The sequence below is a fragment of the Bufo gargarizans genome, chromosome 2 (assembly GCF_014858855.1).
Source record: "Bufo gargarizans isolate SCDJY-AF-19 chromosome 2, ASM1485885v1, whole genome shotgun sequence".
Classification (NCBI taxonomy): domain Eukaryota; kingdom Metazoa; phylum Chordata; class Amphibia; order Anura; family Bufonidae; genus Bufo; species Bufo gargarizans.
Genome location: NC_058081.1, coordinates 213,987,977 through 214,011,808, shown reverse-complemented (window position 1 = coordinate 214,011,808; position 23,832 = coordinate 213,987,977). Strand labels below are relative to the sequence as shown.

The 23,832-nt window shown below is 47.3% G+C and overlaps 1 protein-coding gene across 1 annotated transcript in view; it reads left to right on the top strand.

Moving 5' to 3' along the window:
• The window catches only part of EXOC4 (exocyst complex component 4), a 499,321-nt gene that overhangs the window by 69,833 nt on the left and 405,656 nt on the right, over positions 1–23,832 (top strand). The window contains exons 5-7 of the mRNA XM_044279994.1: positions 2,142–2,248; positions 2,890–3,133; positions 20,382–20,556. Of these exons, the coding sequence (XP_044135929.1) occupies positions 2,142–2,248; positions 2,890–3,133; positions 20,382–20,556 (526 nt within the window). The remainder of the gene's footprint in view (positions 1–2,141; positions 2,249–2,889; positions 3,134–20,381; positions 20,557–23,832) is intronic.

Here is a 23,832-nt window from a genome sequence, read left to right as displayed (position 1 = left end):
TCACCCATTGGAGGCCATGTGTCCTTATTACTCCTGTTTAAATAGTCTATGTTGGGTCCGGTGGGAGAGTATTGACTGGACAACCGTTAGAAATGTGAGCCAAAAGGTGGCCATACACATTAGACAGAAGTTGGTTGATGATTGAACATCAGTTGATCAATCATCTGTTTAATGACCATTTTGCAGACACAACCACACAGATCTTAGTTCATTTTGTTCAAACTGGCCGAACATGTTCCTTGAAACCGGGGTGTTGGACGAAAGCTCTTTCTGGGAACGTTCTTTCCGTCTGGGTTCACAAGTGAAACATCCGCTGTGGATTTTGCTGCATTTCGACAGCAAAAACCGCAGCAAAACCGCATATGTATTACATGCTTTTTTTTGCTGCTGAAAATCCAGCGGATTTAACCCTCTCCATTGCAAAAGGTGAAACCTGTATGCTGTGAATTTCAGATCTGCAACACCGCACCTTTTCTGCTGCGTTTTTCTAAGCAACGTGCGGATGAAAATTCGGAAATTCTCACCCACTTTGCTGCTTGAAAATCTGCATCTGCATATCCGCAGCTATTGAGTCACATGTGACCCCGGCCTGAAAGAATTATTATTTTGTCCACGAGCGATCTTTATGTGAACGGAATATCTTTCTTCCCACTATCTAAGGCTACTTTCACACTCGCGTTTTGGCTTTCCGTTTGTGAGATCTGTTCAGGGCTCTCAGAAGCGGTCCAAAACGGATCAGTTTTGCCCTAATGCATTCTGAATGGAAAAGAATCCGCTCAGAATGCATCAGTTTGCCTCCGTTCCGTCTCCATTCCGCTCTGGAGGCTTGCAGCGTTTTGGTGTCCGTCTGATGAAACGGAGCTAAACGGATTCGTTCTGACACACAATGTAAGTCAATGGGGACGTATCAGTTTTCTATGACACAATAGAAAATGGATCCGTCCTCCAATGACTTTCTATGGTGTTCAAGACAGATCCGTCTTGGCTATGTTACAGATAATACAAACGGATCTTTTCTGAACGGATGCAGACGGTTGTATTATCTGAACGGATCTGTCTGTGCAGATCTATGACGGATCCGCACCAAACGCAAGTGTGAAAGTAGCCTAAGTCAAGTCTTGTCTGTCATTACTTGGCTTAAACTTTCAATTGTTGTTAAATTTCACCCGGCGAACAATCATTTTAGTTGAAATCGTACATTTTTATTGACTTTAGGCTAAAGTGTATTCGCCAAGTGCATAAAATTTGTAAGGCCTCATTCACATCGCACTTTATTGTTCATATTTACTGTGTGCACAAGGAAAGCTCCCGATGTACACGCTAGGTGGTATTTGTAGGGGTCCATTTATCAGCAGATGAAGTGTGTCCTTTCGGCCTGTACTATTCCATCCAGCAGAGTCGTATCTGGGTGGAAGGAGCCGGTGAACTCCATTCTAAAGTTGGGACCCGCATCTAGCTGACATTTATGGCAGATCCAGTGGATACATTTGTGAGATGGAAATAAACCTTTAAACTGTTGGCCCAATATATATTTTGTGCATATTGGCACAGATGTCCACTGGGCATATACTTTCTGGACACAGCGTTTCCTCATTGATATTAGCTGATCTCCATTCGAGAAGTGGGACCTGTGGTACTTTATCCCTAATTGCTAAATGTTGTTTTGTCATTAAAGAGGATCTTTCGCCTCTCCGGACATGTCCGTTTTAGTAACTACATGCATTCCCCTTTTAATAACAATTCTGGATCATCTATTCTTATGTCTCTATGTGGTACCATTCCTGTATTAATATTTCTTCTGTTAAGCAGTCTGTAATGATGGTCCTGCTGGGTGTTACCAGTAGGGATGATCTGTCACTGGCAGCACTCATTGGGTAATGGCAGACTGGGCAGGGTCGTACCCCCAACTGTTAACACCCAGATGGGTCTTTATTGCAAACTGCTAGCAATTAATTTATAAATTCTAGAAGGAATAATAAAGGAATGGTACAAGATAAGAATAGATGCTCCAGTATTGGTATGACATGACGAATGCAAGCAGTTGCCAGTAGAGGTGACGGGTCCTCTTTAAAGATGGGGTGGGGATTATTTGAGCATGATTATTTTTTCAGTGATTTACACTTTGTTTTCTTATGATGCAGCTCACTTGCTAAAGATTCTCCATTGCCTCTTCTTGATGTGACAAATCTGTCTACTCCACGCAAGTTCCTAGATAATTCTCAGTTTGGCACTCCCGGCTGTTCCACTGGTATGTAGGCGCTCATTTTCTTATGTTGCATCATCTGAAACATTAAAGGGGAACTCCCATGAATCCAGGTTTTTATGGAATTTACTTATTTGGGAGTCTTTCAGATTGATTTTGCCCGGGACTTCGTGTCTATCTGATTAGTTCTCCTTAGCTCAGGGATGTCCAACTTGAGGCTCTCCAGCTGTTGCAAAACTACAACTCCTAGCATGCCCACACTGCCTACAGCTATCAGCCTACAGCCGGGCATGGTGGGAGTTGTAGTTTTACAACAGCTGGAGAGCCTTACGTTGGCCATCCCTGCCTTAGCTGAACACAGACTGTATACCTACCTACGAGAACAATTGCCAGCACAGCCTCTAGAAGTTTTACAACTTTGGTTGTACATGTAACATATTTTACAATGAAGTATAAAAGGCTGTCTGTTCTCTGCAATGTAAGGGGACTAATGCCCAGGTCCTTTTTTTTTAGAGGGGTTGTAGGTGACCAGCATATACTGGTACTTCAGTGCCCTGCTATTGACTGTCTCCTGTGCACAATTTGGCAGTGTCTGTACCCTTGAATGCGTCATGTTATTTTCTCTCATAGGAAGAACACCATGCCGTTTTGTTTCTTTGTGCTTACTTTGATGGTTATATTTACAGTAAAGGACCTGAGCCTTCAAGACATCAAAGACGATCCCGATTCTGACCCTGAGGAGAACAGCACAGTGTTTATGGGAGTTCTCATTAAAGGTCTGGCAAAGCTGAAAAAGATCCCCGAGACGGTGAAAGCCATAAAGGAGCGCCTAGAACAAGAGCTAAAACAAATTGTAAAGCGCTCTACCACTCAGGTGGCAGACAACGGCTATCAGCGAGGAGAAGCTGTGACCCAGGAAAATCAGCCACAGTAAGATATTTATTGCACGTGAACAATCATATCATTGATGTGCTGAGAATGCGGATTGCCTCCATTTTTGAAGAGTTTCTGTAGTACTGTAGATGTGTCATATTGTGGCATCAGTTGGAGGCAGGAGCTGATGAAACACATCCCCACAGCATTAAACCTGCTAATGATGAGGAACCTGCTAATGATGAGGTTCTGATATAGGAGGCAGAGAGCAGCGAAGGTGCACAGAGAGGCTTGGGCCCGCCCTTGTTGCACTTTACTGCTCATTTGCATTTGGATTAAAGGTAGTTTTTCTCCAGAATGAAGCAACTGATCACAAAGTGGAAAGTTTGAATTACATTCAGCAGAAATAGTCCTACAAGGCACTGTGCCTGTGTTAATAGTGGATTTTCTGGTAACCGATTCTCTTTAATGAGTTTAGAATTTTTGTCTTAGACCTTGTTTTATTGTTAATAGAAACCCATAAAGAATCTTATTTAAAGACTATGGGGGTCATTTATTATTAGATATGCACCAAGTCTTTGGCGTATATCTGTCGCAGATTCGGCTGCAAAGGGGATTTGCGGACAAATCTTGGTACTTTTCCCTGCTCTCACCAGGTCTAAAAAAAAACGGTCGTGACATGGGAAGGGGGTGGGTCTGCCGGCCCATTTCATTTATCATTTTCCACGCCTGTTTTAGATATAGAAAATGATCTAAATCTACTCCAGCAAGGGAGCTGCCGTAGTTTTAGGTCGGCGGTGGATGCGCCCAAGTTATGTAGAGGCCAGCACCTCTACATAGCTTTGGCGCATCATGCTCCAAGCAAGGGGTATTAAGACACCTGTGTTAATAAATGACCCCATATGTCCACCTTTGAATTTTTTTGTCTCAAATCTAAAGTGAAAAACAATGCAACTTTGCAAAATGGCTTCATTACAAAAAAAAAATCTTGTTTCTACGGCTCCGATGCACACTGGGCTTTTCCATGGTAATAGATCGTAAGCAGATTCCGTGTAGTGTAATCCTGCAGTCTCATACTTTATTCCATTTACCCCCTACTTTGTTCTAATCTGCATTTGGTAAGTTAAGGTGGGTTTAGATGGGCCGATGGAGCAGCCGATTGTCAGGATGGAACCGTTCTTTCCTGACACTCGGCAGCTCGCTCAGTGAAGGAGACCGCACATTTACATGCTGGGATCTCCTTCACAGTATGAGGATGAGGGATTGCTATAGCAATCCCTCGTCCCCACACAGAATCATTGTTTCTAGGCAGCAGATTCCTGTTTAGACAGCACAATCGCACAATCTGCTGTCCAGAAATAATGAGAGCTACACGACCGACAAGATCACCCGACGATCACCCCCATCTTTCCTCCCCATACTGGAAGAGATTGCTGCTTTTTCCTCCACTGATGACGAGGCAGTAATCTGGAAGGAATGGTGCCTTCCCAATAATTGCCTGCTAGATTGTGCAGTGTAAATGCAGCATTAGGCCTCATGCACACGACTGTTGTGTGCATCCGTGGCCGTTGTGCCGTTTTCAGTTGTTTTTCGCGGACCCATTGACTTTCAATGGGTTCGTGGAAAAATTGGAAAATGCACCGTTTTGCAGCCGAGACCGTGATCCGTGTATCCTGTCCGTCAAAAAAATATGACCTGTCCTATTTTTTTGACGGACAACGGTTCACGGACCCATTCAAGTCAATGGGTCCGTGAAAGAACACGGATGCACACAAGATTGGCATCCGTGGCCGTAGGTTACTTTCATACAGACGGATCCGAAGATCTGTCTGCATAAAAGCTTTTTCAGAGCTGAGTTTTCACTTCGTGGCTACCAACGAGTTAACTACAGGGGAGGGAGGGGGGGGGCCCACTGGCTACAAATGAGTTAACTACAGGGGAGGGAGGGGGGGGGCTGGCCACCAACGAGTTAACTACAGGGCAGGGAGGGGGGGGGCCCACTGGCTACAAATGAGTTAACTACAGGGGAGGGAGGGGGGGGGGGCTGGCCACCAACGAGTTAACTACAGGGCAGGGAGGGGGGGGGGGGGCTGGCTACCATGTAACTCATATCCGACAGTATATTCTAACATAGAGGCGTTCCCATGGTGATGGGGACGCTTCAAGTTAAAATATACCATCGGATTGGAGAAAACTCTGATCCGATGGTATAAAGGGACTCCTGACTTTACATTAAAAGTCAACGTCAAACGGATCCGTCCCCATTGACTTGCATTGTAATTCAGGACGGATCCGTTTGGCTCCGCACGGCCAGGCGGACACCAAAACGAATTTTTTTTCATGTCCGTGGATCCTCCAAAAATCAAGGAAGACCCACGGTCACGGATCACGGACCTACGGACCCAGTTTTTGCGGACCGTGAAAAAATACTGTCATGTGCATGAGGCCTTAGTCTGCATAGGAGCTGTAGAGAAAAAAAAAAAAAGGAAATCATTAACACCTCTGGCAAAGTTACTTTTTTTTTTTTTTTTTTTAAAGAATAAAAAATTGTTTGTAAGGCTACTTTCAAACTAGTGATTTGCTGGATCCGGCAGGGTTCAGCAAAATGCTTCCGTTACTGATAATACAACCATCTGCATTCGTTATGAACGGATCTGGTTGTATTATCTGTAACATGGCAAAGACGGATCCGTCATGAACTCTATTGAAAGCCAGTGGAGGACGAATCCGTTTTCGATTGTGGCAGAGAAAACTGATCCAACCCCATTTTCTTGCTCCACATCCCAGGACGGAAAGCAAACTACCACATGTTGCGGTATGAGAACGCAACTAAATGGAACAAAATGAATCTCGCGTTCTGTTAAGTTCAGTTTTGTCCCCATTGACAATAAATGGGAAAAAAACTGAAGCGCTTTTTTCTAGTATTGAACCCCTATGACGGATATCAATAACGGAAAACTAAAACGCTAGTGTGAAAGTAGCCTTAGGTGGGCATAGGCATTATAATTAATGCTTCATTTAGACTGGCCAATTGTCGGGCAGATTATCAGAAAAGCTGTCTGAACAGTGATCTGCCCTGAAACAATGAATAGCATTAGCCACCACTCATCCTTAGGCGTCTTGCACGCGAACATTGTGCATCTGTTCCGTGCATTAGGGACCACAATTTGTGGTCCCCAATCACGGGTAACGTCTGTGCGGTGGCCGGAACAGATCGAGACCCATTCAACTTGAATGGGTCCTTGATCCGTCCACACCACAAAAAAATGGAACAGGTTCTATTTTTTTTGCGGTGTGGAGGCACGGACAGAAACACCCACGGAAGCACTGCGTTCCCATCCGTGCTTCCGTTCCGTATCTCCTTGATTGCTGACCTATTCAAGTGAATGGGTGCGCATCCGTGATGCGGAGTGCACACGGGCTGGTGCCCTTGTATTGCGAACCAGCAATATGTGGGCCGCACAACGTTCGAGTGCAAGAGGCCTTATACATGATTGCTACATGTAAATGCAGCTCTACACCTCTACTGATGAGCAGGCAATTGTCGGGAAGGAAGCCATAGTTGTCTGTTCATCAACGCAGCTGTGTAAATTGTAGTCTAGGTAGCCAATACCACAAACTGACGCATGTGAATATGTGTCAGTAATGTAATGACAGATCATGCTGTATTGAGGGATTGTTCTGCCAGTGTAACTCGTAATGTGAAGAGAAAATGAAATAAAAGTAACCCAGATTTAGGTTTATTAATCTAAAACTAAGGCAAGTTGCACACTAGTGCTAAACTGTTTTGGCAGGCCAGTAGATAATAGCGCCGAAAGGTGGTATACGGCTATGCCGGATATGATGAACTCCGGCAGGCTTTTCCTCTACCAGAACAGTTTAGCTCTAGTATGAAACTATCCTTAACTGTTAAATTTAGTTGCACCAAAAAGAAGAAAAAAATAATTATTTTACATTGTGCCGGATTGTGTATTTTCTTCCAGACACTCAGAAGTCACAAATGACCCATCTGTACCACATTTACAGTAGTTGTAGAGAGTTTTGGGGGAATATTCTTTTGGTGATTAGGTTGAAGAATACCAGTCACTTCCAATAAGGTCATTCATTTCAGCAAGCCAAAACGAGAAGAGGGGCCTAAAGGCATCTGTCATTTACAGACTTTTCCATTCCGTTATGGTGCCTATCCTTAAGTCACAATGCCACTGCATCTGTCGGTTTTTCACCAGTCACTTTCTTGTTTTCCTAGTCGTATGATTCTTATTCCTATTGACGGTTTTGCATTGCTGCAAATCTTAGTGGTACATTTGAGGACATTTTTGCTTAGAGTTGACCTCAATGCACAAAGGGGGTCATTTATCATTTGAGGTTGTTTTTGTGTCAGTTTTAAGTCTGGCTTTGCTTTGTGTGCCGGCACCAAGTTTATGAACTGGTGCACCTTAATAATATATCTTGTGTGAGTGTAACATAGTTTACACCTTAGGTGTAAAAGTATACCAGGTGGTTACCTGGTGCAAAAGTCCCACATAGGAACTGTGCCATAAGGGTACTTTCACACTAGCGTTGTGAGGAGACGGCAGGCAGTTCCGGCAAACTGTATGTAAATGGATACCGGTGAAATATCGGATCCTTATCATCCGTAATAACGGATCCGGTGTTTAAATTTTTCGAAGATCAAAAGGGAAAATAGCTCCTGTATGTCCCAGCACATGCGCAGACCTGAAAACCGGATCCATCAGCACGGCAATTTCCGGAACACGTGGTACCGGATTTGGCATTAATACATTTCTGTGGAAATGAATACGGTTGTGTTCAGGGATTTTGTCCAGAAAAAATACTGCAGTGAGCTGCGGTATTTTGTCCGGTCAAATACAGTACAAGGGACGGAACGGAAACATCCTGATGAATACTGAACAGATTGCTTTCCATTCAGAATGCATTAGGACAAAACTGATGCGTTTTTTTCTGGTATTGAGAGCCCTAAACAGATTTCAATACCGGAAAAGAATAATCCAGGTCTAATCTCACTTTTAGCTCTTAAACATAGACCACTGTGAAAAGAGGTGAGCATCAAGAAATGTCATGAAAATGTTGCAGTTTCCAAGACATGCGACTTTGTTACACCACAAAACTGTCATATCTGATTTCCTAAATAAAGAAAAAATAAAATAAATCTAATTGAGGGTACTTTTACACTTGCGTTGTGAGGATCCGGCAGGCAGTTCACTATCGTTTGTAGACTGATCCGGATGCAGATCTGTCTGACAAATGCAGTGAAATACCGGACCTGTCTCTCCGGTGTCATCCGGAAAAACGGATCCGGTATTTATTAATTTCACATTTTTAAAGGTCCGCGAAGACAGGATCCGTCAATGCGGCAATTTTAATGCCTGATCCGTCACTAATACATTTCAATGGGAATTAATGGCACGTGTTCCGGAATTTTGGACGGAGAAAATACCGCAGCATGCTTTTCTCCGACCAAATACAGTAAGAGGGACTGAACTGATGCATACTGAAAGGAATGCTCTCTATTCAGAAGGCATTAGGATTAGGGCTCATGCATACGACCGTATGCCCTTCAAGACATACGGTCCGTGAGCGGCCGTATGTCCCGGAGTGGCATACATGGTGTGCATGGCGGCGCACAGCATCATAGGTTAATTTGAAACTGTGTGCATCGGGCCGCCCGCGGGGCTATCGTCCTGCCCTCATAAGATCATATGAGTGCAGGGCAATAGTCCCGCGGGCAGTCCGATGCACACAGTATCATAGTAACCTATGATTCTGTCTGTTCCCGTGCGCACCATGTATGCCACTCCGGGACATGTGGCCCGCTCACGGACTGTTTGTCTTTGTCGTGTGCATGAGCCCTTACACTGATCAGTTTTTTTCCGGTATTGAGCCCCTAGGACAGAACTCAATACCGGAAAAGAATAACGCTAGTGTGAACGTACCCTTAGAGATCTATTGCTGTGAAAAAGTTTCTATTGCTAGTCACTTTGATGTAATATCACATAATTAATATTCTATATGTAAATATTACATTTCAAAGTCTGTTGTCTTGAATTGTGTCATTGATAGACATGCGTTACACATAAGCTTTACATACACAAAAGATGATTGAATCCTCGAACACATAACAGATCAAATGTACATATCTCAGAGGGAATCCTTTGTTATAACTTATAACGGCATATAATACATAGTAACATAGCTTATAATGCTGAAAAAAAGACATCTGTCCATCCAGTTCGGCCTGTTATCCCGCAAGTTGATCCAGAGGAAGGCAAAAAAAAAAAACTGTGCGGTAGAAACAAATTTTCCTTACTTTAGGGGAAAAAATTCCTTTCAGACTACAATCAGGCAATCAGAATAACTCCCCGGATTAACAACCCATCTGTAGTAACTATAACATGTAATATTACACTCCAGAAATACATCCAGGCTCCTCTGTGAACTCACCATCACCACCTCCTCAGGCAGAGAGTTCCATAGTCTCACTGCTCTTACTGTAAAGAATCCTCTTCTATGTTTGTGTACAAACCTTCTTTCCTCCAGACGCAGAGGATGTCCCCTCGTCACAGTCACAGTCATGGGGATAAATAGATAATGGGAGAGATCTCTGTACTGACCCCTGATATATTTATACATAGTAATTAGATCTCCCCTCAGTCGTCTTTTTTCTAAAGTGAATAACCCTAATTTTGATAATCTTTCATGGTACTGTAGTGCTCCCATTCAATTTATTACTTTAGTTGCCCTCCTCTGTACCCTCTCCAGCTCGGCTATGTCTGCCTTGTTCACAGGAGCCCAGAACTGTACACAGTACTCCATGTGTGGTCTGACTAGCGATTTGTAAAGTGGCAGGCCTATGTTCTCATCACGGGCATCTATGCCCCTTTTGATGCACCCCATTATCTTATTGGCCTTGGCAGCAGCTGCCTGACACTGGTTTCTACAGCTTAGTTTCACTAAAATTCCTAAGTTATTTTCCATGTCAGTGTTACCCAGTGTTTTACAATTTAATATGTACTGGTGACTTGCGTTATTCCTTCCCGTGTGCATAACCTTACATTTGTCAGTGTTAAACCTCATCTGCCAATTCTCTGCCCAAGCCTCCTATCTACCCAGATCCATCTGTAGCAGTATATTGTCCTCTTCAGTGTTAATTACTTTACACAGTTTAGTCTTAATCTGCAAAAATTTATATTTTACTGTGCAAGCCTTGTACAAGATCATTAATAAATATATTGAAGAGAACAGGACCCAAGACTGACTGCTGTGGTACCCCACTAGTGACAGTGGCCCAATCTGAGTGTGCACCATTAATAACCACCCTCTGTTTTATATCACTAAGACAGTTACTTGCCCACATACAGACATAATCTCCCAGTCCAAGCATTCTCATTTTATATACTAACCTTTCATGCAGTACAAATGCTTTGGAGAAGTCAAGATATACGACATCCATTGATTCGCCGCTGTCAAGTCTAGAACTTACCTCCTTATAGAAACTGATTAACTTAGTTTGACATGACTGATCCCTCGTGAAGCCATGCTGATACTGTTTTATACGCTTATTTTCATTGAGGTACTCCAAGATAGCATCTCTTAGAAAACCTTCAAACAGTTTACTCACAACAGATGTTAAACTTGCCGGCCTATAGTTTCCGGGTTCTGTTTTTGGACCTTTTCTGAATATATTTACTACATTTGTTATGCGCCAATCCTGTGGAACACTCTGTCAGTATAGAGTCCTTAAATATCAGAAATATTGTCTGGCTATGACATACTTAATTCTCTTAGGATACGGGGTTGTATGCCATCTGGTCCTGGCGATTTGTCTATTTTAATCTTTTTAAGACACCGCTGTACTTCTTCCTGTGTCAGACAGGGCAATTTGGGAAATGGGAAATGTATTTTACATTTTGCATTTCATCTGTTTATTTTCCTCAGTGAGTACAGTAGAGAAAAAAAATGTAATACCTTTTGCTTTCTCCTCATCGTTATTGGGGAAGGGGGGGGAGGGGTTCATGTTTTTCTTAAAGGGGTTACATAGTTAATACGGTTGAAAAAAGACATAAGTCCATCAAGTTCAAACAAGGGATAGGTGGGGATACGAATCCGAATAGGAAGTGAGTCTCAGATTTCTACACATTTTCATTAGCATTAATGTTTACTTTTAAGAATTCATCTAAATCCTTTTTACAACTGTCCACTGTTCCTGCTGTGACCACGTCCAGAGGTAGTCTATTCCACAGCTTCACTTTTCTTACAGTAAAGAAACTTTGACGCTTCTGGGGACTGAAATTTTTCCTCTCCAATCGGAGGCAGTGCCCCCTTGTCTTTTGAGCGCATTTTACATGAAACAGTTTTTCACCGTATTTTTGTATGGCCCATTTATATATTTGTATAGGTTAATCATGTTCCCCCTTAGACATCTCTTCTCAAGACTAAATAAATTCAATTCTTTTAAGCTTTCTTCATAACTAAGACCCTCCATGCCCCTTATCATTTTAGTCACTCTCCTCTGTACTTTTTCCAGCTGTAGTGCGTCCTTTCTATGGACTGGTGCACAGAACAGAACTACATATTCCAGATGAGGCCGAACCAGCGCTATGTCAAGTGGTAATATTACATCCCTGCCTCACGAGTCCAATGCATGACAATATTCTGGTAGCCTTAGAAACAGCTGATTGACATTGTGTGCTGTTATTTATTCTACCATCTACAAGGACACCCAAATCCTTCTCTAGAAGTGACTCTCCCAGTGTTACATCATCTAGGACATATGAAGCACAGATATTATTACTGCCAAGATGCATAACTTTACATTAATCTGAATATCAGTGTCTCCGCAGCAAGTAATATCACGGAGTAGGTGCTCTTTCCCAGGGCAACACCCCGAGCCTGTAAATATAATGTTATAGAAATCAAATTTAGATGGTTGGAGGGCACTCAGATCTCTGGAGGTTATGAGGAAGTATAATCCAATAATATAAAAAATAAATTTATTCGAAAACCAAATCCAAATATAAAAATACAATTATAAAGAAATATAAAATTTCAAAGCAATACTGTAGAGAATTACAAATAACTGTGATTAATATGAATGTATTGAGTAGAAATATAAATACAATTCTGTGGCTGTTAGAGCAGTGACTGTTGCAGCTGTAGGTACATAAAGTCCTGTGTGTCTCATTAGTAACACAGAATATATTTAAAGTCCTATAGCTATTTTTGATAAGGATCGGTGATTGTATTCCCAGTTGTGCAAGGGTTCATGCACTATTCAGTAGGAGTGTACGCTGTTCTTGACTCCGGTGCAACTGTACATCTAAAGAATCCTGTGTGTCTGATTGATGGCACAGTCAGTTAATGGCTGATAGTGTTGCCAAATACAGTGTCAACTACTCTCCTTATTTAGTCGGAGTGCCGCACTGGCTACTTTACCCAGCCACTGATGCTAGGATCTGTGCTGCGAGTATGTGCGTGTATTGCAGCAACCTCTGGGGGGATGCGTTCTATCCTGCTCGGATGGTTGCGCTTTTTTTCAGCGTACCTCGTGGCGTTCCATGTTGTGTGAGGAAAAGTCGGTTTCTCCTTGGATTTCTCCCCTTGAATATACTTGGGTGGGGGTATTGGTGCAGGGATACTCTGCGTACCCGCTTTCAAATCCCAGAATTAGGTTATATTTCACTGTACAATATGTCACTGGTATACTGTTTTCTCCTCTTTTCACCAACCGCGTTTCGGGACTTACTCTCCCTTCATCAGTGGTCAACAGTATACCATTTGTTCTCTCTTTTTATAGTAGAGGTTTAATTGCAAAAGGGGGTGTGACTCAGATGAGGCGTGACCAGGAGAAGGGAATTGGATGTTCCCAAATATTATTTCCACAGGTCTTAAAGTCGATGGGTATCCTCTCAATTGGATTTTCTCGCCCATTTTCCTTGGGGGACACAGACCTTGGGTATAGCTCAGCTCCCTAGGAGGCGTGACACTAAGTAAAACTGTTAAGCCCCTCCTCCATCAGCTATACCCTCAGCCTGGAGATAGAGGCTACCAGTTTTAGCTTAGTGTCCAAGGAGGCAAGACACTCCCTGCTACTGCAGGGCTGTTTTCTCCTTGATATTTTATTTTTCTAATTTTGTTATTTTACTTTTTCCTAGGGATACCAGAGACGCATGGACCTCTCTGCTCTCCCGGGGTTGAGCTGCGCCAGTGCCAATTTATCTGCACTGCTGCCTCCCCCACAGAAGCAATAGGAGGATCTGGGCAGCAATGGCTCCCCTACATCCCGCCAGCTAGGGGGTCGCCCGCACGCCAAACCCCTCTACCAGCTTCCTGCCACTGCGGTGCCAGTGGCTGAAGGGGCGACCCTGCTGGAAGGAACTGAGGGTGAAGACGTCGTTCGGTGAGATGGCTATTCCAGCCCATACCCCGTCCCTATTTGCAGCACCTACCCCTCTGGGTAAGGGGGGCACCCGTGGTCGCTTATTCTGAGCGCTCAAGCAGACCCTCCCCAGCTCCCCTCAGGTTATCCTCAGCAGGGGGGCCACCTTCCTCCACGCCGTTCCCCCCACGCTGCTTTCTTCAGCCCGGCATTCTCTCTCCCTTCCCGCGCGGCCCGCTCCGTTCCGATCGGGGGGCGGGGCTTATGCCCGACATGGGCAGATCGCGGCGGAGCTTGTTTCTCGGCGAAACAGGGGACTTGGTGGCAGAGGGTCACCCACCTGGGCAAATCGCCGCACTCCAGGGGCCTGCGGGCCCTTTATTTTCTGGCATCTGGCTTCTTCTTAGCCCTGAGAGCATTTTCGGCAGCAGGGGGCGTGGCTTACGCGCGCGTCCTGGAGGGGGCGGAGCAAACGCTGGAGGGGGCGGGGCTTGTTTTCCCCGCGATTCTGCTGAGATTTCCCGCGCTTCCTCACTCCTGACAGGAAGCTGAGACACGGTGGGGGACTCTAAACTCCTGTGTACATCGCTCGGCTTCTGTGGGCGCTATCTGCTGGCTCACTGCTGTTGCTGCTCTCTGCTGCTGCTGATCTGCTCCATCTCTACTCCTGACGTTCTTCTGAGGCACTGGTAGGACAGTTAACCCTCTCCTAACCCTCCTGGTCATAGCTGCTATAACCCTTTGTGGTCTCTGTATTAGAGTACAACCACCTTTCAGCATGTCAGATCCCACGGGTGCCCCCAAACCCTGGTACCATGCCTGTACCGCCTGTAAGGAACTTTTTCCGCGTGGACAATCTGAGCCGCATTGCCTTGCATGTCAGGCCCCGATGCAGGGCCCGCTTCCCGCTGCGACCCCCGGTGCCTCTGAACCCCCTGACTGGGCTAGGTCTCTGTCTCAGGCAGTGGAAAGCCTTACACACGTAGTGGGCCGTCTCGTGGATAGACCGCCTCTCCCGCAGGCTGCCACAATCCCTGTCGCACCCGCTGGGACTACCGTTTCTGCCGCCCCCACTGGTTCCCTGCCTCCCAGCGAATCTTCCAGGGCCCGGCATACTCAGAAACGTTCAAGGGTTGAGCGCACATCTTCTCCAGATGCTTCGCTCTCTCCGCCATGCGTGCGAGCTCAGTCGAGTCTATCCTCTCAAAGGGATACGCTTTCTGAGGGAGAACTGGCGGATTCGGACGTGGACATGGACTCAGAGCTTCCGTCCAAATTGGCGTCCGCGGTGGGGCATCTTATCGCTAGCATCCGTGATACCTTTCAGATACACGATGACCCCCCCAGCTCCGAACAGGCCGGCGTGTCCTTTCTCCGCCCCAGACAGGCCTCCAAGGTTTTTCCCATACACGCTGATTTTTCTTCTGTGGTATCCAAGGCTTGGACCCGGCCTAACGTCCGCTTTATTACACCCAAAAAGCTGGACATTTGCTATCCCTTTCCAGCGGATTCTGTGACCACGTGGACATCCCCGCCTAAGGTTGATCCTCCCGTGGCTCGCCTGTCCAAAAGCACTACTATTCCGGTACAGGACGGATCTTCCCTCCAGTCTGTTGAGGACCGTCGTACGGAATCCCTCTCCAAGGCCATATTTACTGCCTCTGGTTCGGCCCTTAGACCGGTCTTTGCCTCCGCCTGGGTTGGTAAAGCGGTCTCTGAATGGGGTTTGCAACTGGAACGGGAGTTAGGGTCGGACGTCCCTGTTCAGGACCTCCGCTCCTTAGCCCAACTAATTGTTCAGGCCGGAAAATTCGTCTGTGAGGCCTCCCTTGATGCGGGTGCCCTCATTGCCCGTTCCTCTGCCCTGGCAGTTTCTGTCAGGAGGGAACTCTGGCTGAAGGTTTGGGCGGCGGACGCCGCTTCCAAACGCTCTTTGGCCGGCCTACCATTTACGGGTTCCCGCCTGTTTGGGACCCGTCTGGACGAACTTATATCAGAGGCCACGGGTGGGAAGAGTACTCTCCTCCCCCAGTCCAGGCCAAAGGGCGCCCCCCGTGGTCGCGCTGGTTCGTCCCGGTTTCGGTCCTTTCGCAAGACCACCGGGTCTAGACCCGCGGCCAGTTCTTCTTCCTCTGGCCCAGCCCAAGATAGGAGCAAGAAGCCGTTTTTTCGGACGCAACCTACCTGGCGCAAGTCCCAGCCTGCACGGGCTCCCACAGGCCAGCAGCCCTCTGCCTGAAGGTGCGCCCCCACCCACCCGGGTGGGGGGCCGCCTTCTCCTGTTCAGGAACGTATGGCGGGCCCACATCTCAGACGCATGGGCGCTCGAGATTGTATCTTGCGGATACAAGATCGAATTGCGTCCATTCCGCCAGACCGTTTCTTCCGATCCCGTCCTCCGCGGGATCCCGTACGAGCGGCCGCCTTCTTCGCGGCTATTCGCTCTCTAATGGACAAGGGTGTCGTCGCCCCCGTGCCTCCGACGGAAAGGTTCAGGGGGTTCTACTCGAACCTCTTTGTGGTTCCCAAGAAGGAAGGCTCAGTGTGACCGATCTTGGACCTAAAACGCCTGAACCGTTTTCTCCGACTACAGAGATTCCGGATGGAGTCTCTCAGGTCCGCAGTGGCCTCCCTGGAAAGAGGGGATTTCATGGTTTCGATCGACATTCAGGATGCATACCTCCACGTTCCGGTTGCTCCATGTCATCACCGCTTCCTGCGCTTCGCGGTGGGGGACGATCACTTCCAATTCGTCGCCCTTCCCTTTGGTCTGGCGACGGCTCCTCGGGTGTTCACCAAGGTCCCGGCCCCTGTCTTGGCCCTTCTACGTTCAAGAAGTGTTTTTCTTCTCCCATACTTGGACGACATCCTGGTCAAGGCACCCTCCTTCTCTCAGGCATCCGGCAGTGTGGACCTCACCCTGGAGACCCTGACGCGGTTCGGTTGGGTTATCAACCACCCCAAGTCTTCCCTTATCCCCTCCAGACGGCTGATCTTCCTGGGGATGCTCCTGGATACAGAGTTGGCGGAGGTCCGCCTCCCGTCGGACAAGCGTCTGGCCCTTCGCGGGTCGGTTCACAGTCTCCTCCGTCATCGCCGCCCTTCCCTCAGATCCAGCATGCGGTTGTTGGGAAAGATGGTTGCCTGTTTCGAAGCGGTGCCGTTCGCACAATTCCGATCCCGCACCTTTCAGAGGGCAATTCTGTCGGCCTGGGACAAATCACCGGGGAGTTTGGACAGGACCTTTCTTCTGCCTCCCCTGGCTCGGGCTTCCCTCAGCTGGTGGTTGCATTCCCTCTAAGGGGGAAGTCCTTCCTCCCACTGAACTGGCTGGTGATTACCACCGATGCCAGCTTACGGGGGTGGGGGGGGGGTTTTCCCTCCCCGGTCCGTCCAGGGCGTTTGGTCTCTATCGGAGTCCAGACTTCCAATCAATATTCTGGAACTGAGGGCGATTTTTCTGTCCCTCAGACACTGGACCCATCTACTGAAGGGCCACCCTGTTCGGATCCAATCAGACAATGCCACGGCTGTGGCATACATAAACCATCAGGGAGGCACTCGCAGCGATGCAAGAGGTGACCCTCATTCTCCTCTGGGCGGAGACGCACGTGCCGGCCTTATCTGCGATTTACATCCCGGGGGTGGACAACTGGGCGGCGGATTCCTCAGCCGGTCCACCATCGACCCGGGAGAATGGTCCCTGCACCCAGAGGTGTTCGAAGCCCTTTGTCTTCGCTGGGGTCGCCCCGACGTGGACCTCATGGCTTCCAAATTCAACCACAAGGTCCCCCTATACCTGGCCAGGGCACGGGACCCGAAGGCATACGGCGCCGACGCGCTCGTCCTTCCGTGGCGCGAATTCTCCCTTCTGTACGTCTTTCCTCCTTTTCCCCTCCTGCCACAGGTTCTTCGGAGGATCGCGGCAGAGGGCGTTCCCGCGATTTTAATCGCCCCGGATTGGCCCCGCCGGTCTTGGTACGCCGACCTAATGTTGCTGTTGGCAGACGCACCGTGGCCACTGCCCTCCGGGGAAGACCTTCTCTCTCAGGGACCGATCTTCCATGAGCATTTAGGCTCGCTACGTTTGACGGCGTGGCTATTGAGACCGCCGTCTTAACGCGACGGGGTTTCTCCGCGGACGTAATCCGCACCATGATCCGTGCTCGTAAGCCTGTATCCTCTAGGATCTACTATCGGGTTTGGAGGTCCTATCTGGGGTTCTGTGAGTCCCGGAGCATCCCTCCTCTCCGATTCTCCCTTCCCACACTCCTGTCCTTCCTCCAGTCGGGTCTGGACCTGGGGCTGAGCCTCAGTTCTCTGAAGGGACAGATTTCGGCGCTGTCTATTCTTCTCCAGCGTCCCCTGGCCCCTCTAGGGCCCATTAAGACCTTCTTACAAGGGGTGGCTCACTCTGTTCCGCCGTACCGCCCTCCAGTTCCTTCCTGGGACCTGAATGTGGTGCTCTCGGCGCTCCAATCCGCCCCCTTCGAGCCTTTACGGGAAGTCTCCCTTCGTCTTCTGTCCTGCAAGGTCATCTTTCTTGTGGCCATCACGTCTCTCCGACGGGTGTCGGAGTTAGCGGCTCTTTCTTGCTCCGACCCTTTCCTGGTCTTCCACCAGGATAAGGTTGTGCTTCGGCCTGTCCCGACCTTCCTGCCAAAGGTGGTTTCCGCCTTTCACATCAATGAGGACATCGTCCTTCCGTCGCTCTGTCCCTCTCCTTCCCACCCCAGAGAACGGGAACTGCACCGTCTGGATGTGGTCAGGGCGTTGAGGATTTACTTGGAGGTCACCGGATCCTTTCGGCGCACGGACTCCCTGTTTTTGGTTCCGGAGGGTTCGCGCAAGGGTTTGGCGGTCTCCAAGGTGGCTATTGCCCGTTTCATTAAACTGGCGGTGTCTGAGGCTTATCGAGCCAAGGGCAGAGCTCCGCCTTTCGGCATAACTGCTCATTCCACCAGAGCAGTCGGTGCTTCCTGGGCGCAGAGGCATCGGGCCTCGGCTGAACAGTTGTGCAAGGCAGCCACTTGGTCCTCTCTGCACACTTTCACAAAGTTCTATAGAGTGCATACGCATGCATCAGCGGATGCTGCTTTGGGCCGCCTGGTTTTGCAGGCAGCGGTTTCCTGATGCTCTGGTGGTGTTCCGCCTTGGGTTTGTGGTCCCTCCCTTCTTGGACTGCTCTTGAACGTCCCAAGGTCTGTGTCCCCCAAGGAAAATGGGCGAGAAAAGGAGATTTTTGTATAACTTACCAGTTAAATCTCTTTCTCGCTCTTCCTTGGGGGACACAGCACCCACCCTTCTGTGTTTGGTTACAGGGTTATGGTTTGGCGCCCGTTGGGTTGCTGGTTGGTTGTTCCTGTTATTGGTTGTTTTCCTTTCACTACTTGGACACGCAACTGGTAGCCTCTATCTCCAGGCTGAGGGTATAGCTGATGGAGGAGGGGCTTAACAGTTTTACTTAGTGTCACGCCTCCTAGGGAGCTGAGCTATACCCAAGGTCTGTGTCCCCCAAGGAAGAGCGAGAAAGAGATTTAACTGGTAAGTTATACAAAAATCTCCTTTTTTCATTCTATATACTTTCTGCTCCATATCCAAAAAGTTTATATAGTTTCACTAACTAAAGTGTAATCCGCATGTCTTCATAAATCATGGAAAATATTAATAAACAGAACAGCTTATGATAAAAATAACAACGCTATTGCATTATCAAAGTGTCTTTTTATATAAAAAATGCAAGAAAAAATATATGAAAAATTCTAAATAGTAATGGCTGTAGGGGGAAGCTCAAGCTCTGGAAATAGGCATATAGAGGACGAAGCTGGTGGCTGCAGTGCTGCTCTCATTTACTTCATTGGGAGCAGTATCCAGCTCCATCCACTACAGAATGGATAAAACTATTCAGTTCCAGCTCTTACTCCTCTCGATGGTGCTACTGCACAACAGGTACTTGGCTGGGATGAAGAATGGTTGGACCTCTGCCAATCTGATATTGATAACGTATCCTAGGGATATGTTATCAATTGTAAAACGTTACTGCATATGGACAATATGACCACAAATATGTGGATACCTTATTATCACACCCATACAAACTTGTTAGACATATATTTCATACCATGATTGGTTATACAGTTAGGTCTGCTTGTGCTTCTGTTACAGTGTCCACTCTCCTGGGATGGGTTTCCACAAAATGTTGGAGCATATCTGTGGGCATTTGTGCCCATTTGCCCTAAAGAGTGTTTGAGGTCAAGCATTGATGTTGGATGAAAAGTTGTGGCTCGCAATCAGTGTTCCAATAAATTGCAAAGGTGTCTGATGTGGTTGAGGGTTGAGACCAGAGCTATATGCAGGCCACTCGAGTTTCTCCACACCAAACTGGCCAAACCATGACTTTATGGATCGGTTAGTTATCTAGTGAGGGACAAAAGTGATAATGACTCCTCTCTGTAACAGTCACTTAAATAGCGCCAATTGACTTAACACTAGATAATAATTAACACAATAATGTTTTGAGGGAAAGTGATGACAGATCCTCTAAAGCTGGCAATACACCTGAGATTGTGGCTAGCCAAATGCTTATTCTCAGTTGGCTTGCAGCGTTATCTCCTGAAATCTGCACTATAAACCTGCACGCTCTGCTTAGCAGAATGTGCATGTTATGTCAATGTAGCGAGGGGAATAAGCCTCTGCCATATACCTTAGCGGCTTACCTCCCATAAGAGGGAAAAAAAGCCTAGCTTGTTTGCAGATAAAGATTGCCCATAAAATATCTACATATCCAGGAAGAGAAAGAAGAATGTAAAGAATATGCTACAGCTGAGCAACGCGTTTTAATAACTCTCCTATAGATTTGGTTCATATAAAATGCTTCCCATTAACATGTTTACTCTCTTTCTCCTTCAGGCTTCTTCTCGAGCTTCTGGAGCTTTTGTTTGATAAGTTTAACGCAGTGACCTCTGCTCATTCTGTAGTTCTGGGATATCTCCAGGAAACTGTGGCTTCTCCCACAAGTCAAGATGGGGACATTAAACTCTATGACATGGCTGAGGTTTGGGTGAAGATTCAAACAGTAATCCAGGTAATGTTTTATATTAGAGCTCTATAGGAGTTCAATGTTAATATAGCTTTACAAGATTTTTACCAAATTTGTGGGACAGTTTTTTTTGTCTATTCTGATCTTTACATAAAATAAAATAAAAATTCAGGTTAACCATTGAATGAACAGGATATTTCACTAACGATTTCAAATGACTCGTCTGTTAGAAAATTTTCACTCCTAAGGCTGAATTCACACGTCCGTAGAACACACGGTCTGTGAGATACCGGACTGGCATCCTGCTTGGGCTGAATTCACACGTCCGTGGAACACGGTCCGTGAGATACCGGACTGGCATCCTGCTTAGGCTGAATTCACACGTCCGTGGAACACAGTCCGTGAGATACCGGACTGACATCCTGCTGAGTGCAGGAACGCACGGCGTCATTGGTTGCTATGGCGCTGTGCGCTTCATGCCGCTTATGCTGTACAATAACGCACTCGTATAGATCATACAAGTGTATTACTGTACTGCGGCGGCACAAAGCAGACGGCGTCAAAGCAACCAATGACGCCGTGCGTTCCTGCACTCAGCAGGATGTCAGTCCGGTATCTCACGGACTGTGTTCCACGGATGTGTGAATTCAGCCTAAGCAGGATGCCAGTCCGGTATCTCACGGACCGTTTTCCACGGATGTGTGAATTCAGCCTAAGCAGGATGCCAGTCCGGTATCTCACGGACAGTGTTCCACAGATGTGTGAATTCAGCCTAATAGGATTGATTTTCATGAGGAGTTCTCATGTAATTTATTATTTTTTATCTCTGTGTACTTGGATGGAAATCAGCAGAGGGAAACTGCAGGGATCTTTGTTGAGAGTCCAATTCTTTGAAATCTCTTTATTAATGACATTGTGGATTCAAAGTGAAATGCCATTTTTATCTTCAACACTTAAAACTTTGTAGGATACTTAATAGGAATGTGTCATGAGAAAGTGACCCATTGTTTTTTTTATTTTAAACCTATTTAAAATAATTTTTGGTGATGTTTTTAATTTTCCATGTCGATATCTATTCTAAAAAAGCATACAATTTTGCAGTTTTTATCTGACCACTAAACCTAATAATAGGCTCCACGTCTTGGTCTGTACAGAGCATGTTACTGCAGTTATTTGCTTATCATTACAGGTCGGATTAAAATGACCGATATCGCCCATAAATAGATGAGACCAAAACCATCATTCACAGTATGTGATTGTTGGAGCTTCTGACCTCTGCACAGGTCACAGAACATGCCTTGACTCTCCCATAGAAATCAATGAGGTCTCTTCCTGTTTATTGTGTCTATGGCCTATGGTGACTGCTGTAAAGCATATCTCTAAGGGTCAATTCACACATCCGCAAGTGTTTTACGGTCCACAAACTGCGGATCCGCAAAACACAGACACTGGCCATGTGCTTTTACGCATTTTGGAAACCGCACATGGCCGACACTATGATAGAAATGCCTATTCTTATCCAGAATTGTGGACAAGAATAGGACATGCTCTATCTTTTTTTGCGGGGCCGCTTAACAGAAGTGCGGATGCGGACAGCACACTTTGTGCTGTCTGCATCTTTTGCGGGCCCTTTGAAATGAATGGGTCCGAACCCGTAAAATTGCGGAATTGGTGTGGACTCATTCATGCTGACATGTGAATGGACCCTTAATGCTGATAGGAATAGGCTCAGGCAACAAGGCTGCCCCCATAATCATGTTCAGAAAATAGAAAAAAAAAATCTGCAATTACCAAATAAAAACACCCAAAAATATGTGGTGCTATTTAGCTTTAACTGGAAAAAAAAATCGGCTACACATTATCTTTTAGGGTCCATGCACATGTCCGCAAAATGGGTCTGCATCTGTTGCGCAATTTTGCGGAACAGGTGCGGACCCATTCATTTTCAATGGGGCCAGAATGTTCTGTGGATCCGCAAAAAAAAATAGAACATGTCCTATTCTTGTCCGCGGACAAGAAAAGGCATTTTCTCGCCCATTTTCCTTGGGGGACACAGACCTTGGGTATAGCTCAGCTCCCTAGGAGGCGTGACACTAAGTAAAACTGTTAAGCCCCTCCTCCATCAGCTATACCCTCAGCCTGGAGATAGAGGCTACCAGTTTTAGCTTAGTGTCCAAGGAGGCAAGACACTCCCTGCTACTGCAGGGCTGTTTTCTCCTTGATATTTTATTTTTCTACTTTTGATATTTACTTTTTCCTAGGGATACCAGAGACGCATGGACCTCTCTGCTCTCCCGGGGTTGAGCTGCGCCAGTGCCAACTTATCTGCACTGCTGCCTCCCCCACAGAAGCAATAGGAGGATCTGGGCAGCAATGGCTCCCCTACATCCCGCCAGCTAGGGGGTCGCCCGCACGCCAAGCCCCTCTCCCAGCTTCCTGCCACTGCGGTGCCAGTGGCTGAAGGGGCGACCCTGCTGGAAGGAACTGAGGGTGAAGACGTCGTTCGGTGAGATGGCTATTCCAGCCCATATTCCGTCCCTATTTGCAGCGCCAGTTCCCCTCAGGTTATCCTCAGCAGGGGGCCGCCTTCCTCCACGCCGTTCCCCCCACACTGCTTTCTTCAGCCCGGCATTCTCTCTCCCTCTCTCCCTTCCCGCCGCCGCCCGTTCTGTTCCGATCGGGGGGCGGGGCTTATGCCCGACATGGGCAGATCGCGGCGGAGCTCGTTTCTCGGCGGAGCAGGGGACTTGGTGGCAGAAGGTCACCCACCTGGGCAAATCGCCGCACTCTAGGGGCCTGCGGGCCCTTTATTTTCTGGCATCTGGCTTCTTCTTAGCCCTGAGAGCATTTTCGGCAGCAAGGGGCGTGGCTTACGCGCGCGCGCGTCATGTTGGGGGCGGAGCAAGCGCTGGAGGGGGCGGAGCTTGTTTCCCCGCGATTCTGCTGAGATTTCCCGCGCTTCCTCACGGTGGGGGACTCTAAACTCCTGTGTACATCGCTCGGCTTCTGTGGGCGCTATCTGCTGGCTCACTGCTGTTGCTGCTGATCTGCTCCATCTCTACTCCTGACGTTCTTCTGTGGCACTGGTAGGACAGTTAACCCTCTCCTAACCCTCCTGGTCATAGCTGCTATAACCCTTTGTGGTCTCTATATTAGAGTACAACCACCTTTCAGCATGTCAGATCCCACGGGTGCCCCCAAACCCTGGTACCATGCCTGTACCGCCTGTAAGGAACTTTTTCCGCGTGGGCAATCTGAGCCGCATTGCCTTGCATGTCAGGCCCCGGTGCAGGGCCCGCTTCCCGCTGCGACCCCCGGTGC